The sequence below is a fragment of the Tamandua tetradactyla genome, chromosome 4, assembly GCF_023851605.1.
Source record: "Tamandua tetradactyla isolate mTamTet1 chromosome 4, mTamTet1.pri, whole genome shotgun sequence".
NCBI lineage: Eukaryota > Metazoa > Chordata > Mammalia > Pilosa > Myrmecophagidae > Tamandua > Tamandua tetradactyla.
In genome coordinates, this window is record NC_135330.1 from 60,559,293 (window position 1) to 60,576,286 (window position 16,994).

General features: G+C 53.3%; 1 protein-coding gene across 4 annotated transcripts in view; it reads right to left on the bottom strand.

Moving 5' to 3' along the window:
- Nucleotides 1–3,249: 3,249 nt before the first annotated feature.
- The window catches only part of CHIT1 (chitinase 1), a 34,550-nt gene continuing 20,805 nt past the window's right edge, over nucleotides 3,250–16,994 (bottom strand). Inside the window, exons 4-13 of one of the 4 annotated variants that reach the window (XM_077155780.1) lie at nucleotides 15,336–15,365; nucleotides 12,812–13,013; nucleotides 12,132–12,188; nucleotides 10,757–10,922; nucleotides 10,427–10,551; nucleotides 9,563–9,686; nucleotides 7,273–7,458; nucleotides 6,841–6,954; nucleotides 4,895–5,021; nucleotides 3,250–3,380 (exon numbers count right to left, since the gene is read on the bottom strand). In XM_077155780.1, the coding sequence (XP_077011895.1) occupies nucleotides 3,292–3,380; nucleotides 4,895–5,021; nucleotides 6,841–6,954; nucleotides 7,273–7,458; nucleotides 9,563–9,686; nucleotides 10,427–10,551; nucleotides 10,757–10,922; nucleotides 12,132–12,188; nucleotides 12,812–13,013; nucleotides 15,336–15,365 (1,220 nt within the window). In that variant the 3' untranslated portion in view covers nucleotides 3,250–3,291. Of the gene's footprint in view, nucleotides 3,381–3,819; nucleotides 4,304–4,894; nucleotides 5,022–6,840; nucleotides 6,955–7,272; nucleotides 7,459–9,562; nucleotides 9,687–10,426; nucleotides 10,552–10,756; nucleotides 10,923–12,131; nucleotides 12,189–12,811; nucleotides 13,014–15,335; nucleotides 15,366–16,994 lie in introns of those variants that run through there. The other 3 variants (XM_077155779.1, XM_077155778.1, XM_077155781.1) reach the window with 3 other exon arrangements.

A 16,994-nucleotide genomic window follows, 5' to 3' on the forward strand; every position in this document is an offset into this window, starting at 1 on the left:
TGAAGACAGTTTTAAAAACAATAGTAAAGCTGGACTTGGTTTGCTTTTTATTATCCCCTTGATACTAGGGCCTTCAGCCTTAAAGGATGTCAGTGATAAATTACCCCTGCCTGCTCCTGCACCCACACATCTGGTAGATACTGGTCCAATTAGGAGGTCCCAAACTGGCGTCCCCCAAGCTGTGAGGGCAAGACGGCCTCATTCATTTCTGCGTCTCATTTGAACCTCATAGCTCCTGGAGCATGGGAAATGCTCGTGAGATGTGCCTTCTTTAAAGTGTTATCATCTTTTCATGCCCAGTTAAACCATAAAATCAGATATTATGGAGGGCAAGAGCTGTGGTGTAAAGAAGGGGTGCAGGAGGGAGCAGGGGGAGAGAGAAGGGGTGGGCCTGTGCCAGGCCCTGTCTGCACCATGAACTTGACTCGGACAAGCTACTTAACCTCTGAGCCCTGGTTTCATGTCTGTGGTCCCCTTGGATCCCACAGGACTGAGCCAGTATTAAATTCATGTGCTCGTTAGTGTCTGGCCCTGCACAGAGTAAGTCCCTGAGGTCCACACACCATGACAGGGTCGAGGAGATAAAGGAAGTGAATATGACCTCTAATGGGGGAGGAAAGGCCAGCAGCATGCTGAAAGCACAGCGTGGGCTCTGGGGTCTCATGTAGACCTGCATCTACATTCAGCCTGGCCACCTGCTGACTGTGAGAAACCAACTGAAACCGAGATAATGATACCTACTTTGCCGGGGTACAGTGAGGACTAAATGGAATTATACAGATTCACTCATCTACTGTTCGTTCAGTTAATATTTATTGAGTGCCTCATTTGTGCCAGCACGGTCCCTGGCCACTCCACAAATGTTAATTCCCTCATATCTTTAAGGAACAGGACTTGGGCTGGACTCGAGCATTAGAAGGGCAAGTGAATTTCAATAGAAGGGTTTGGGAGAATAATGCTCCACGTCCCGGAATGGTACTTCAGTCTAACCCGGCTGCAGAATCCATTTGAGGGGGGATAAAAGAAAGAAAAATCATGCGTTATATGGGGTCTGATATTTGTAGACATCTGCTGAGCCTCATACATCCATCATGGACTTCGGTAGCTCAGAGTCTGGGGGAGATGTTTACTATCATAGGCAGATATCTACAGCCCCTGGTGAATGTAAGGTGACCCAGGGCTAGAGGGTGGCAGGAAAGCAGCCACTGACTATTGGGGAGACTGGAGGATGTTTCCTGCAGGAGATGAGCCAGGAGCTAACTCTCTAAGGGTGACTAGAAGGAGCCTGGCAGGGAAAAGGAGGGACAGCACGGGGAGATGTGGCAAACAGAACGGGGAGTGCTTACCAACAGGGTGGCCTGTGGGGACTTCTGGGGGGTCCATGGAGCATGCGTCACCACATGGGATGTGGGCATACCTGTGACAGTCTCTTGGCACAATCTGGCCAGGACACAGGGCACCAGAGCATGCCAGAGGCTGGGGGTTCACCACGGGGCAAAGGCTGACTCTAAAGTCTGGCCACACAGGCCAACAACAGTATCCAAGGCGCCCTGGGCCCAGTGGCTATGACTTAAAGGTGCATGGTCAGGTGGGAACCGAGACAACGGTTGGCCTAAGGGACAGGGGACAGGGGAATAGGCATTGTTCTCCTGGGTGGTCACGGGGCTAGGATCACAGCCTCCAGGTTGGGGCCCTGGACGAGGTGTCCAGGCTGGAGAAGGGGCTGGGGCCAGGACAGGGTAACTGGGGGCACATGTGAAGAGGAGACCAAGGCAGGACCCTGCTCTAGAAGCTGGGCCAACAAAGGAGGCCTGGGAAGAGCTGTGCCCAGGTTTCCCCCTAAGGACCCTGCATCACAGAACTGCGTGGGCAGCTCTTCTAGTTTTCCATCTTAGGCCCCCCGTTGTCTCAGTTCCCACCTGATCACGGACCTTTGTTTTTTGACCTCCCTCAGGAACCTTGTCTGATCTGTGTAACGTGGTTCCCCAGCCCTATCCTTTCCCTCTCTAGCCATGTATTGCTTCCTTCCCAGCATTTACTGTTGTCTGGAATTATCTTATTTGCACATTTGTTCATTGTTTCTCTCCCCTAGTAGAATATAAGCCCCAAATAAGCAGCACCCGATTCTCTTGTCCCCGCCATTCCCAGCCGGGTACCAGGCCTGGCATCCTGTAGCCCCAGCCGTGTGTTGAGTGACTTAGCAGTGCAGGAAGATGTGGGAGCCACGTGGGGTCCAGAGGCGAAGGTGGAGTCATGACAACCTCAATCAAAGCCAAATTGGATTTTAGGGTTCGATACTGTTCTAGCTCCCAGGCAGAATCCATTCAGAAAATGGGTGAGTCTGAGTCAGCCTCGGAGACGGTAGGCCTGGGGGGTCCCAGAAGAGGAGCTGACATGGCCGATGCAGATGCTGACAGCTGGGTGCAGGGGAATGCACTGGGGTGGGGTGAGGAGGCGCTGAGCCGATTCGTGGAGACCTCGGGCTTGGGGCTGAGAGAAGCTGTTGGCAGTTCTTAGGCAAGAGCAGGGTCAGAATTGGACCTGGGCACAGAGTAGAGGCTGGACTGGAGGAGGGAGGGTGGGAAGGGGGCAGACCAGTTAGGACACTGGTCCAGGTGAGGCGGCTGCTGGTCTGAGCTGAAGCGGAGACCGTGAGTCTGCAGAGCAGCGGGGCTGTTAGGAGCAGAGAGGGCCGGGCACAGCCGTGGGTAATGCTTTGCTGAGGATAAAACCAGCACAGATGCAAGAGTTGATATTCGGAGGCAACTCTGGCTACTGGGCATCACCGGGATGGCTCCCTCCTCACGGCCTCGCTGAGAGGGCAGGATGAGCCCATCCGACCCGGGTTCTGTCCCTTGCCTGACGTTACCCCTGCGCCTGGTCGGGGCTCAGACCCTGCTGCGTAAGAAAACCGCCACCCTGGGCTCCTGAGCAGCAAGGGCTCGGCGGGGTATGGAGGTGGCACCGTCTGAGGTCTGAGGCCTCAGGGAAAGCGAGCCTAAGCAAAAGTAGACCTGCATTCTGGACTAAAGAAAGGCAGATTTTAAAAGTTCGAGGAAAGGCAGTGTGTACCCATGGGTGAGGCCCTGCTCCCGGACGGCCCCGGGGCTGGTTGCACTCGGGGAAGGGCTGGGCCACCTCCTGCCTTCCTGCCTGGCCCATCCCCAATGTAAGCCCCAGGCTGGGCCCAGTAAGGACAGGCTGGACCCCAAGGCTGTGTGCAGATTTCCTTCAGACAGAATGACCGAGACAGAGCCCTCTGCGGCGAGGAACGTTTAGACTCCTTCTTATTTATCCAGAGTACTGCGTATTCATGCTCTCCTGCTCTCGGTGCTTCCTGATATGAGACGGGCCATCTTGGCCCACTTGAGGCCTTGGTTCTGAACACAAAACTGGGTTAGAATCAGTCTTCTGTTTAAATACCTGTAACATGAGAATAATCATTGTTCCTGCCTCATCTGGCTAAAGTGAGCAGTAGGGGAAATAACAAGGCACGAGAAGGGCCTAAAACAGGTCTTAGCTCAAAGTACTCAGTACCAGGGCTCTGTAGTCTCATTTCAATGCTCAGCTGAAGGGCTGCTGAGCTCTTGGGGCAGAGAAAAGCTTGTCTCTGCTACCACCTAGTGTGCATCTTGGGAATAACTCCTAAGCAGACAGCAGTAAGCACTTCCTATCCAAAGGCTTCTGAGCCAAGTCTGATGCAGGGCTGTGCCCTGGAAGCTGCCCACTGGACTTGCTGAGACGAGACCTGGCACAGGGACCACCTTCCCACCTGGCACTGGCAGGTGCATATCTTCTGCCACCCTCCCCTTTTGGTTCCCCCACCTTCCCGAGGAAGCTAATAGTGTGCTTAGGGTTTATCACCACATCCAGTGGAAAGGCAGGGGCAAATCAAAGAATTTATTTTGGAAAAAAAAACAGGCAGTCCACGGGACCCAGAAAAAAGAACACAGGGCTGAGGGCAAAAAGCCCAGATGGGAAAACCACAGAGAGGCTTGCAGGAGTGAGGTGGCAGTTCCCGGGAAAAGCTGGGAAAGAAGGCTGGGGAATGATCCTGGCCTTGGGGCTCAATTCCAGGTGCAGGGGGAGCTGAACACCAGGCCTGATGGGCAGCTGTGCGTGAAGAACCAACCCCCTGCACAGCTGTAGTAGCTGGATCATTCCTGGGGGTTGGGGTAGAGGCCATCAGCTCTGCCCATGCAGAAGGCATCATTCCCAGGGCTGGTGCCACTCTTGGGTTTAGAAGTTACACCTGCTGTGAGAACTTCAACCTCTGTGGGGTCTGAAAGCACATATGGGAGACCTGTGAAGACAGTGGAAATTCAACGAAAGATCCCCCAAGAGAAAATCCGAGCCTGCAGGTTGAGCACAGGCAGCACCCAACACCCTACACCCCACAGGCTGAGCGCAGTCAAGTGCCCTGGGTAGAAAACTACCACAAAACAGCCAGCTGGAGCACAGCTGGACAGAAAACACCTGGGCATACACCTGTAGCAGAGAACAGATATATACCACCCGCCAAGCCCAGCCCTGTATTAGTGGGGGAGGTGGGCAGGCCCACGCTCCAGACCACGTTCCGCCTTTCTCCTTGAGGACACAGGCGCAAGCTTCTGCTCCCAGGCCGAGGGCCCTCTGGAGGGAAGCTCTGGCTACATTACAGCACTCCGGGCAGTCACTGGTACAACCAGTAAGAGGGAAGAAGTAAAAGAAGAGAGTGAAAAGAGAAGCATTTCAACAATTTCTCAGTATCTGGGGTTTGGATGAAATTTGGGAAATCACAGAATTGGGGTAGAGTCAGTTCCCCAAAAGGACCTGGGACCTGGGGTTGAGCTGGGAGGCTCTGTACTCCCCTGCCTCTGCCAACTTCTCATTTTGGTCCCCAACCCTCACTCACTCAGCTCCTGCTTCAACGTCCGGATGAGGGGGTAGGGTCCCTGGTTGCAGAAGGAGCCAGTGAAGTCATCCAAGTCCAGAGTCCAGACCATGGCCCCACCCAGTTTTTTCTGCTTTAGATAGCTGACCTATGGGAGAGGGGAGTAAGGGGGAAGCAAGAGAGGGGTAAGCCAGCCAGGCTGCCCTCAGAGTCCCACTCAGTACCTGGACAGGGTCTTTTTTCTCCAACATTCCCAGGTCCATGACTGGTTGAGGGTAGGAGTCTAGACAGCTAAGTTTCTTTTATTCCTGCAGGCCCCAGTCACTCTGGATTCCCTTTGTCCTGGCACAGGAGTGTCCTGGGGTGTGCGTGTCAGCGGGGCGGGGAGGGCTGGGGAGAAAAGGAGTGGACAGTGTGCAGATCTCCCTAGGTTGGAAGCCTTAACATCTTGGCCATTTCTGGGCAATGTTACTGTGTTTGGGGAATACTATCTGCTGCTCGCGATGAGTTCAATTACCATAGGGAACTGCTAAGCCTCTGTTAAAAGAAATAAAACAAAATACTATGGTTACTGTGGTTGCAATGTTTAAAATGGAGTTGGGAGGTCCTGGAGGCTATTCTTACGGAGTTCTTGGCCGGACATCACCAACTGCTAAGTATGCAAAACCTGAAACAACAACGTCGTTCAGAACCCCAAGGATTTCCAGATCACAAGACAAGCCTCAAAATAAACAGCTCAGTTAACCATCTAACCTGAAGGATGATTAGAATTCCCCAAATATCCCTCAACCACAAACAACTTGTCTAACTTCCCTTTCCTTTAAAGACCCTTCCTTGCCTGGGAATGCCAAGGCAGGACATGATTTGGGCTGCTACCCGCATCTGTGCTCCCCAAACTACAATTCTAAGACCCCCAAATAAATGCCCTTTTTGCCTTGCAGCTTAATTTGTTATGGCTTGGTTGACACTTCCCAAAAGATCCGAATCAGGTTTTACTTTCCTACCTTCCTGTTCTCCTTGAGGACTTTCTCTCCTCCACCAGATCCCTGAGGCCTCCTGAAGGCGGTCTGTTCCCAGGGTGGGCTTCTCTGTGCCCCACCCCACCAGGGTCCTTGGTGCTCCCACCAGGACCCAGCGCGAGGCTCTACTTTGGAGTAGGGGTGAGGCGGAGCGCAGGGGTGGTCTGGAGCCCTGTTGGCCCCAACCTCCCTCTCCAGTTACCTCCTTTTTCTACACCTGTCTCTCTTCAGGTTCCAGTACACAGACTTACATCCTGTTCTCAGAATCCAGCTTCCACTTTCCTCTCTACCATGTTTTTACCCGTGCTTCTACCACTCCGGAATACTCTACCTACCTTCTCTGCTTTAAGAGTCATCTCAAACACCCACCCATCATGACCCCTTCCTCTATCTTCCCCAGCCAGGAACAGGCTCCCTGCTCAATTCCCCTGGAATATTTTGTCTTCATTTCTAGAATAACCTACCACTGTCTGCCCCAGTGCTAATTGGTGTGACATACGTATACGGATAAACACATACAGCATCCCTCTTTGGGAGCTAATGATCTCATGGGAGAGAGAGGCATGGAAACAAATAGATGCGCTAAAGCTTTGAGCTACTAATATTGGGCAGGAGGAGGGGGGTCCAAAAGTAAATCAAAGGTCTATAATTTGAACAGGCACCAACTATTGCCAATGGAGTGAATAAAATGATGTGCCTTGCTGTATTTCCCCTGCTGATATTTCCATAAAATTTTTCATATTTAATAAAATTCAAGTGTGTCATTGAATGTAGAGTCGATTTTTGTCCTTATGTCTTAGTTGATAGATGGTACAAATGCTATCACATGGAAATCTGTGAAATATTAGGCTATTTAAAGGGGGACTTATCCTTGCAAGAGTTCAATGTTTCTGATAGGCCTTGGGCCCACCCAGTGCCACCCCCTTGACAGCAGGGGCTGGGCCTCACCTTGTCTTGAAAGCTCTTCACATCATCAAAACCCACCCACTGGTTGCCCTGGAAGGCGTAGGGCACCTTCTGATCCTCGATCCTGTGTTTGGTGGCCCCCTTCCAGGAGCAGACCTGCAAAAGTAGAGGCCGGCACAGGGGAGCATGAGAGAGGAGGCAGCCAGCAGGCACATCCTCGAGCCTACCAGGAGAGATGAAGGTTTGAGAAATTCCTATCAGAGGGAGCCTCAAGAAACCAGCAGATTCTAGATTGAGTGACCTAGAACCCTAGATTCGGCTTGAGGCCTCTGGGCTTGAGGATAAATCTCAGACAACAGGGGTGAGATGGAATTCACCTGCATCCTCACTCAGAAACTGTGGGAGAAGGAGGCCTCTCTCCTCCCAGGCAACCCTGGGCCCATGGGTACTCAGGGCAGCTATGGGCTGCTGTACCTCATAGTAAGCCAGCAGCCCATTTTCCTTGGTGAAGGGGCCAGGGTTCCCAGGCCCAGTGGCCGGGACCCCCACTCCTGTGTCTGACGAGGAGGCAAGGGTGAAGCTGCGTCCATAGGTGGGCATGCCGAGGATTAGTTTGCTGGCCGGGGCCCCCTTCTGCAGCCAGAGGTGCACGGCAGAGTCCTGGCAGGGGAGAAGGAGGGGCAGGGGTCATCTTCTTTGTGTCAGTCTGCTCACCTAAGAGTGGGGCCTCCAGAGGCACAGCTAGAAGTGCAGGGTCTCCTGCAGCTGGGGCCTCAGAAGTCTTTATTAGCATCCCAGTCCCACCCCATCTTCTTTAGATATTGTCTTGGAGCCGGTACCCCAGTGAGAGAAGGTATATGATGCTATAGCCCGGTGCATGGGCTCTGCAGTCAGCCAGCCATTCACTGAACAAATATTTACTGCCGGCCTACTGGACACCAGTCAGTGTCCTGGAAGTTCGGGGACCAGCAGTCAAGGAAGCAGCAAAGGTCCCTGCCCGCCAAGGGCTTCTGGGCAACTTATGTAACTTTTGGTGAGCCTATTAAATGGAAACCAACAAACCGATCGACCTGTAAGGGCCGTGTGAGAATTAAGGGATAGGATGTAGGCACAAGGTCTGACTGGGTGCGGTAAAGGGCAGCTGTGATTGCCCTTTGGTATCGCTCCTGCTGCTAAATGCTTCACCCTGAGTATGAATGCAGGGAGCTGGGTCTGCTTTCTTGCTGTATCTCCAGTGCCCAGAACAACACCTGGCACTTAGGAACTCAAATAGAGAGAGAACGAATGAGTAGGTGGCTTCCTCACCCAACTCTGAACAAGACCTTCCCCCATCCTTAATTACTTGGCTCGATGGATCTGGGCCTGTGACCTTTGGAGGTGCCCGATATCAACAGGTTGAATACATGAGTTATGAGGGTTCTTTCCTTGAGCCAGGATTTTAGACTCGCCTCCTCCACAAAGCCATCCTGAGTGAGTCCAGGCCCTCTAGTTACTCTGGGGCACCCCCGGCACTCAGGTAAAGAGCAGTTTGTCAGTCTGTATGATCTGCCTTTGCTCAGACTGGAGCTTCTGAAGGCAGAGGCCAAGGTCCCCTGCTAATCTTTCTAGAAGTTTTGTACATGTTCGGAAAAGTCACTCCTCTGGCCAGAAGCAATCGCAGGCACACAGCGTGGGGCAAAGGTGGCTTCTTTGTGAGCAGAAAAAGGCCTCCCTTCCTCCAGAGGTGACCAGGGCACACAGCTGGGAGAACGCGGTGCCAGTGGGACTTCAGCCCCTCTCACCTCTCTGTGTGTCTCCCCCTCAGGCTGAGGGCGCCTCAGGAATATATCTCCCCCCTGAACCCCACAGCTTTCCAGGCGGGGGTGGAGGGGAAAGGCTCAGTGGGAACCCGACTTACCAGACCAAAGAAGCACACTTTATTTGCAAAAGAGCCACAGCAATCAAAGATGTCTTACCCCTCCGCACTGACATACAGAGAGGTGGCCCCAGAAAAAAAGCATTTCAACTGTGGCCTTGCTGGCTTGCTTTATGTTTATTTTAAGAAAAAAAAAAAAAGAACATGGTCATTTCTGACCTTTAAAATTAAGAACAGGGCGGGACACGGTGGCTCAGCAGGCAGAGTTCTCACCTGCCATGCTGGAGACCCGGTGCATACCATGTAAAAAAATAATGATAAATAAATAATAATAATAAAATTAAAAACAGGCTTATAAAAAATGTCTAGCCTGCTCCGTGAGGAAGTCTTTGTATGCGGCAGGGAACCCCACCCCTGGCCCCCCAGTCTAACACCCAGCTGCCTTTTCCAGGGGCTTGGTGGGGAGCGTAGTTCTGCCTTGAGTGATGGCCCCTGAGATGTTATCAACTTCACAAAGTCCCACGCCCAGGAAGCACCTTCCAGGAGGTCATCCAGTGCCCAGGGAACAAAAGTCCACCTAATGTATTGAAAGAAGTGGTGGCGGGGATGTGTGTGTGAAGGAGGCTGGAGCCATTTTGGCCAGAAACTTGTTTGATTCCATTAAACTGGTTTACTGCGTCTAACATCAGCCATGGTGTTGTACGGAAGTGAGGTCTCCCCCTCAGCAGTGGCATGGAATGAGAAAATAAAACCATCAGCAAGCGAACGAAGAGTCAAAATCCATGAGTTCTTAAATACTCTGCTTGGTTTTCCTGCTTTTCTTTTCCACTAGAGCCTCAAGGCTCCACAGACCACCGGGCAGGGACCAGCAGACAGTGAGTCCTGTCTGCACCACCACTGACCCCTTACCACGTTGGCTTCAGCCGCCTGCCCTGTCTCCCCCTGCCTCTTGTAGAGGGGGCTGTTGTGTCCTGTGGTCTTTTCCCAAGAGCTGTGGATGTCGTAGGCCATAAGGTTGATAAAATCCAGGTTCCTACAAGAGGCATGGAGAAAGGGGGTGCAGGGTCAGTGAGGAGGGTAGAGCCCCAGTTCCAGGGCCAAGAGAACAGGAGAGGCCCCCCTCTTATATGGCCTGAGTGGGCAGGAAACATCATGCTCAGATGCAGCGGGTGGCTGGACCACCCCTGGCTCTGTGGAAGGCGACAAGGGCTGCATTTTCCAACCAGCCGCTATCATCAAGGCCTCTCCCATTCTAACCACGCAGTCGGCAGCTCAGGGCTTTAGTGTCCGCCCCAAAGTCCACTGTCCTTCCAGCACCCTCAGCTACCTTCGCACCCAGGGGACCTAGTGCTGCTTTACTATCTGGGAGGGACATCTAGCTCAACGTGTCTCACACTTCGGTGTGCTGGTGAATGAACTGGGCATCTCACTCAAATGCAAGTTCTGATTCAATAGGCTGGGGGGAGGGGTGGGACCCGGGAGTCTGCCTGGCCCACAAGCTGCCCAGTGGGATGGGAGCTGTGGTTCCACAAACAGTGCTTTGAAGAATACGGTCCTAGACATCTCATTCCCCTGGAGATGCTTGGGGTGTCGGTCTTTCCCCTCCCAGGGGGATTTTCATTTAAGAGTAAGTTCCCAAGGAACAGAACAAAGATCCAAAGAAGGAGCGGCAGACACTGGGGCTTTCCCTAAGAGATCCCCCTAGGTGAAGGCCTGTTCTCTCCTGGAGCAGGTCTGCCGCCCCGGCCCCTCCCACCCCGGAGAGGTACTCACGCAGCAATCCTGTCCACCTCATATCCAGCATCCACGTGGACCCGCCCCGTGGGCACGGCCGAGCTCAGCAGGAGGCGGTCCCGCCCTGAGGTTTGGGCTTCCTGCCCGAAGGCCTTGGCCAGGTCCTGCAGGGGCAGCTGAGGGTGAGCACAGGGCAGGGCCAGCACCTGGCAGCCCCTCATGCATGGGAGGCTGAAAACCGGCCCCTGGCTGTGGGCAGGAATACGTGAAGCCGCTGACCCTGAGCATGGACTAGTACCCTGTGTTCCGCCGGGTCCCAGCTTGGGGGGGCCCCCTGCGGACGAGACGGCCCTCCCCGCCCGGCTATACCTGCACCAGTACTGTGAAGTGTTGCTTGTCTGAGGGAGGGCTTCTCCGGCTTCCTGGGTATTCCCAGTCCAGGTCAAGCCCATCAAAGCTGTATTTGCGCAGAAACTTGATGGTCGAGCTAACAAAAGTCTGACGGTTGCTGTCCGTGGCCACCATATCCGTGAACCTGTGGGATGTTGAAGGGGGCACGGACTGGGAGATTTGGGGCTGGCTAAGAAAAAGGGACAATCTAGAAGCTCTTCTTGCCTTCTAAATATTGGCATCACCAGCCCCAGAACTTACTAGGAGCCCTGCTTCCCAAAATTCCCTCCAGAAGCTTATACCATGTCCCTACTCAGGGACTGTCTCACCCTGAATCAGGGTCAGCTGTGACCTTGGCATGGAGGACTCCACCTCTAACAGGAATGGGAAGACAGAAGTGTACTCTTGGCACCCCAGAGGGCCCCTGTCCTCCTTCCCTGCCTGGTCAGCTAGTCACGCCTTTGTAAACCACAGTGAGTGCTTTGTGCTCTGGCAGTTACTAGCCCAGACCTCTTCAAAATCCCCCAAGTGGCCCCAGGAACTTTTCCCCCACCCCCTCTTTCCCCATTGTCTCCATTTCTCTGGCATTCTTGAGATCTCAATCTTTTTATAGTCTTACAAAGCAGCGGTTCTTTCCCAAGGTTCCTGGTCCTAGGGACCCTGGGCTAAGACCCCCTGCACTCCATTGAAAAATCTTCTGTGATAAACATCTTTTGGAAAGATGAGTCATAGCTTTCATTCAGATTCTCAAAAGGTTCATGAAGCAAAATACTTTAGAAAGACTAGTTTATAAGTTTGGAAGCCATATTATATTCTAGTTGTCTAAGAAAATTCTAATTTCAAGTATTCTATTCTATCTCTGTAAATCTTCAGAAATGTCCCAGATGATGCCAATATTTTTAGCATTCAAGCTCAATTGTGCAGACTGCCTTTTATTCCAGACAAGATATTACATTTCAGAGCTCAGACAGTACAGGCCCTGTATATTGTCTGAGATTAGTCGGGACTCCTGCCTCAACCCATTTCATGGAGGAAGAGACTGACACCCAGAAAGAGGTCAGAACTGTGCGGCTGTTCCTGGGCTGCATGTAGGTTTTATGCCTCTGGCAAGATTGGGTCTGCTGCAGCCTGGGACAAAGCCCTCTCCTCTGCCCTCCTGATCAGGCACCCAAGAATCCAGAAGAAGAATCAAGTCCCAGAGTCCAGGTTCCCCTCAGGCTCCTCTCCCCCCCCACACACACACCCCAGCCTCATCTCAGCCTGGTCCCTGATTCTCTGACCAGGGCTCTCTCTCGCTAGGGCACTGGTGCCCACCCTGCCGGCTGGGTCACATAGACACCCACAAACAACTCACGCCTGGGTACCGAAGTTCCAGCCCCCAATGGCCAGCAGGGTCTTCAGCTTGGGATTCCTGGGAAAACAGGAGATGTGCAGGTATTTACCCAGAAGCTCCCATGGCCACCTCCCTGACTGGAGAGCAAGGGCTGGGGGGAGCCCTGGCAGGGTGGATGGGGCAGGGTGGTGATGAGGGCAGGGGAGAGGAGTCAGGGGAAGAGAAGTAGGGCTCTGTGTGCTGAGCCCTGTACCTGGCACGCTGGGGGGAAGCTCTAGGTCAGGAAAGAAAAGACAAGTTCCTGCGGGAGCCAAGCTGAGGAGACATCATCAGAGCTTGTGCCCACACACGAGGAGTTCAGGAAGAGAGAGATCAAGGCGGGCAATCAGAGAGATTTGGTGAAGGTGGCGATAGGGCTTGGGTTGAAGGTTAGATAGATTTCAGGAGCAGGAAGGGCTTTCCCCTCAGAGGAAACATTTCAGAACCCTGATCCCACTTTCATATAAACCGAAAGGGCCCTTGGGGATCCCCAAATCTACCCCCCACCTCCTCCATTTAAGGATGGGAAAGTCCAGAGAGGTGATGCAACTCGTGCAAAGTCCCAGCGGGCCTGTGGCAGGATCACAGCGTGGAGGACGGTTTCCAGCTCTGGGAGGAGGGAGGGACCTGTCTCCTCCCACGCATCCACCCCCACAGCTCACATCCTCTTCAGGCCGTTGAAGTCCTTGTAAAGAGTGTCGTCATTCCACTCGGTGGCATTGAGTTGGTGATGGCTCATACCCGCAAAGGCGTAGATGAGGTGGGTGCACAGGTGGGGGTCCACATCCTTGGGCAGGAAGCGCGCCGCTCCCTGTCTGTACTGGGCCCAGTTGGTGAAGTAGCAGACCAGCTTTTCAGCAGAGCCTGGCCGGTTGGAGCAAAGAAGAGCGTGGAGGTCAGAGGGCAGCTGGCAAGAGGTACCCTCTGCCCCGGGTGGCGACCTTTTCTCCCTGAAGGAAGTCAATGGATCTGGCAGTGAGAAAGTGGATTTTGCTTTTTGTTTGGGCAGCATCTTACAGGCAGTGTGAGGAGGCCAGTTCACTGGCCCCCTATGAACGGGCAGACAAAGTCACCGTCCTCACTTTATCCTCACTTCACAGAAAGCTGGAGACCCATCCCAGCCGGGGCCAGTAGCCCCCTGGCTACTGAGAGGCCAGCTCTGGGGGCCAGGATCCAAGCCCCCTGACCCCTTGAAATCCTTGAAGGTCACTAGGTTCAGAGTCTGAGCTCCACAACCAGGGTTTGGCAGGCAGGTCCCCCAAGGCAGACCCTTCCCTCCAGGGCCCCAAACCTCAGAGCCCCAGAGGGAATCAAACACCACACGCTCATAAGCTGAGACGCTTTCGAGCAAGGTTTGGACTACCTCAGCACAGTCAATTAAAATGCAGAAGACTGAGGTAGCAGGGAGGATCAAGCTATGGCCCCAGGCTCTTTCCTCTTGTTTTAAAGCGGGTGTGTACTTACTTGTCATCCCTTGTAGAGTGTTTATTAAACATCACTGCTAAGATCCTCACAAAGAGCTTATTTTACCTAGAAAAAGGCCACCTGTCTCTGGCACCCCCTATAGTGTGTGGGACGGTTTTGTGGGGGCCTCTGTTCCCAGTGGTGTCGCCCCGAAGGTCAACGCTGTGCTGGGTTGACTGGGACACCAGAAAGCAAGAAGGCTGGTCTTCATCCCCGTGGCTGTCAGAAATGGACTGTGGACTGATCTCCCAGCCTTGCCCCGTGTCCCCATCTGAAAACAACTATGTGGTGGGATGGCAAGATTTAACTCAGCACATCTGTGGCAGATGTCCGGACCCTCTGTGAACTGGGTCCCTCTGCCATCTCCTCCAGTACCCCACGGGGCCAGTGAGAGATTGGGAGAGGGAGGAGGGCAAAGTGGCCACAGGAGTGTGTGTGGGAAGAGTAAGCAGGAGCTGGAGGGACCAGAGTCCCCTGAGCACCTGGATGGCTCCAGAGGAGGAGTCCAGAGCTCTGGGGTGTTTCGGGGTCCAAACCAAACTCCTGGCCACCCAGGAGTAGAGGTTGCTGGTGGGGGCTGGGGATGTAGCCTGCAGTCATGTGGAGGGAGGACTGGTGAGCTTCCCAAAGCAAAAGGAGGAAGGAGGTTGACCCACAGAACATATCTCCAGAACGATCTAGGAAGCAGCCAGAGGCTCTTTTTATATCACACCGTGCTATATCATGTCAAATATCATGCATGGATTTTTGTACGATGGAGGCAACACACTCCAGGGACTCTAGAGTTTCAAAGCTTGGGTTTGATCCCAACTCTGCAACTTATTAGCCATGTAGCTCAACTTCCCCTGCTGTCTGATGGGGATGATATCCTAAGGTTGTTGTGTGGACTCAGAGTTAAGATACGCACACACGGGTACGCGCTGTTCTAAGTGCTTTATGTTTATTGACTATTGGTTGACATAAAAGCCTAGTACCATTACTATGTATCAATAAAGCCCAGAGGCAGCTTGAACTAAACCTTTTTGAGAAATCTTCAACCTCTCTATTCTCCCAGTGTTAGTTATGTCTGTGCCACGCCCCGGGCTCTTCCCTCCGTCACAGTGAGACCATGAGACCTGTGAGATCAAGGGGAATTGTGTGTCCAATGCCACAGCCCAGTAGGAAGGGGAGGACAGCTGCAGGGTGGGGGTGGGAGTGCCAGCATTCCTAGTCCGCTGATGCACAGGAGTGGGGAGGGCCAGGAAGGGGCCCAGAGGTCCTGCCTCTGGCAAGGCCCACATCCAACCAGTTCAACAGATACAGGGCAAGTGGGTTCTCTCTGCTGAGCTAAGGGGCTGGGACACGGAGCTCAGTAAGACTTGAGTGTCTTGACACCAGTAGCTCAGAGTCTGGTGGGGGGAGAGACACATAAACTGATCCTTGGTAAGCCCTGCAATGTGTCCCATAAAGCGCCTTCCAGTTCTCTAAGAGGGCAGAGGCGGGAGCAACTGACTTCAGGAAAGACCAGAGAGAGGCTGACATGTAAGCTGACCCTGTTGAGGTTCAGGGGTTCAGTCGTGGACAAGGAGGCGAGAACGCTTTAGTTAGAAGGAATGGCGGGACATTCGGGAGATGAGGCCACTTGGTTTGTGGGGTGGGGAGGGGGATGTGTTTGGATGAAGCAGAGCCCAGGAAAGGGGCTAGGAAGAGTTCAGGGCGAGCCTCAAGAATGTAACCACTTACCCAGCTGGATCATCAGCAGAACTGTCAGACCTGAAGCAACAGAGAGAGAAGACAAAAGTTAAGGCCTTCTTCCCAGGTCCATTAAGCTTATTGAAATGCAGGGGACTGCGGTGGTCAGGGAGGAAGCAGTTACTTGGTAATTCCATACAAATTAAACTCCCTCTGCCCAGGAGGGACCCAGGAGGACCCCGTGCCCATCCCTCCCTGGCCTCGCTGGTCCTAGAAGCTGGTGGCAGGACCCACAGACTGAGACTGAGAGGGTCAGTGGAGGACAACATGGAACTAGGAAAATTCTGAGAAAGCCCCTGATTTGTGGCACGTTCGAAGAGAAAGCTTCCCTTTTGGAACAAGAAGAAAACCTGTCTTGGGGCTGGAAGTGACAATTTGGAAGGGCTCAGCCAAGGTATTCTATCTCCCAGTGAGGCTCCTCAGCCTCTCTCTGCCTTGGCTCTCAATTCTACTTCTTCCTGCTGCTTTCCCTCCACACCCAGCAAAGAGACTGGCTTTGTTACCAACATCCTTGGAGACCTAGGGTTCAAGGCTTCTTGGGCTGAGGCCCTGGAATGGACAGGGAATGGCCTGGGGCAAAAAAAAAAATGTGGCATGGTTTTCTGAGGGCTACTGGGCAGGGAGTAGCTGAGAGGAGAGGAGAAGGCAGGTTAGCCCTCGGGGCTCGGGGCATGGCCCAGGATTCTGATCACCTACTGTGTGCCAGGTGCTTTGCATATGCCTTCTCAGTGAGTTCCCCCAACAGTGCAGTGAGGCATTATTTTCCTTATTGCACAGTGTGGAGAACCTGGAGCTCAGAGAGGCTCAGTAGCTTGTCCAGTGCTCACGGTGATGACGTGGCAGAGCCAGACTGAGGGCCTGAGCTGTCTGACTCCAGAGGCAAGGCCAGGCATCTTGTCCCTCAGCATTTTATAAACCTGCCATCTTTGTACTTTGGGGGGAGAGTAAAGTTAAAGGACATTGAACAAACTTGGTGTCATGGAGCGGGACAGAGGGGAGGGGGCCACAGCCGGGACTGAGGACCTCTGGGCTCAGGCTGGACCCCACCAGGTGGAGGCTTCTGCAGCGGAGCTAGTGGGAGTGAGGACAGAAGCTCTGAGAAGGCTCAGCAGAGGACTCCAGCGCTGCTACTTCGGGCTCATCAGGGCTCCTTAAAAGAGACCTAGCTTACCTTTCTGGTGACCTTGGGTGCTCCTGTTAACCTAACAAAACCTACATGAAAATTTGGGAGAACAGCCAGTGTGGATGGACCCCAGGCCACCCCCTTACAGGACAACCAGTGTGGGTTTGGGCAAGAGCCCCTTGTAATGGGTGCCTCCCAGATAAGGTCAAAAGTAGGAATGGGCTTAAGAACACAGAAAAAAGAAAATACCCAATGCAAGAGGGTTCACTGACCCTGGGGTTCCAGGACAGAGGGCAGAAAGGTCATTTTTAGCCTGTTGAGGAAAACCTTCCCTTGCAACAAAAAAGTAGTTGGCCTGAAAGGATCCTGAGTCCACAGGAGAAGCAGTCGTGGGACTGCAAGCCAGAAGGCAGGAGGAGGGATGAAGTGACCCTTGGACGTTCCTTGAGTACTCCTGCTTCTTCTTCCTCAATGGACAGCAGCAAGGAGCCAGTCAGCGTCCCTGTCCCTCCCTGCCCGCTCTTCCT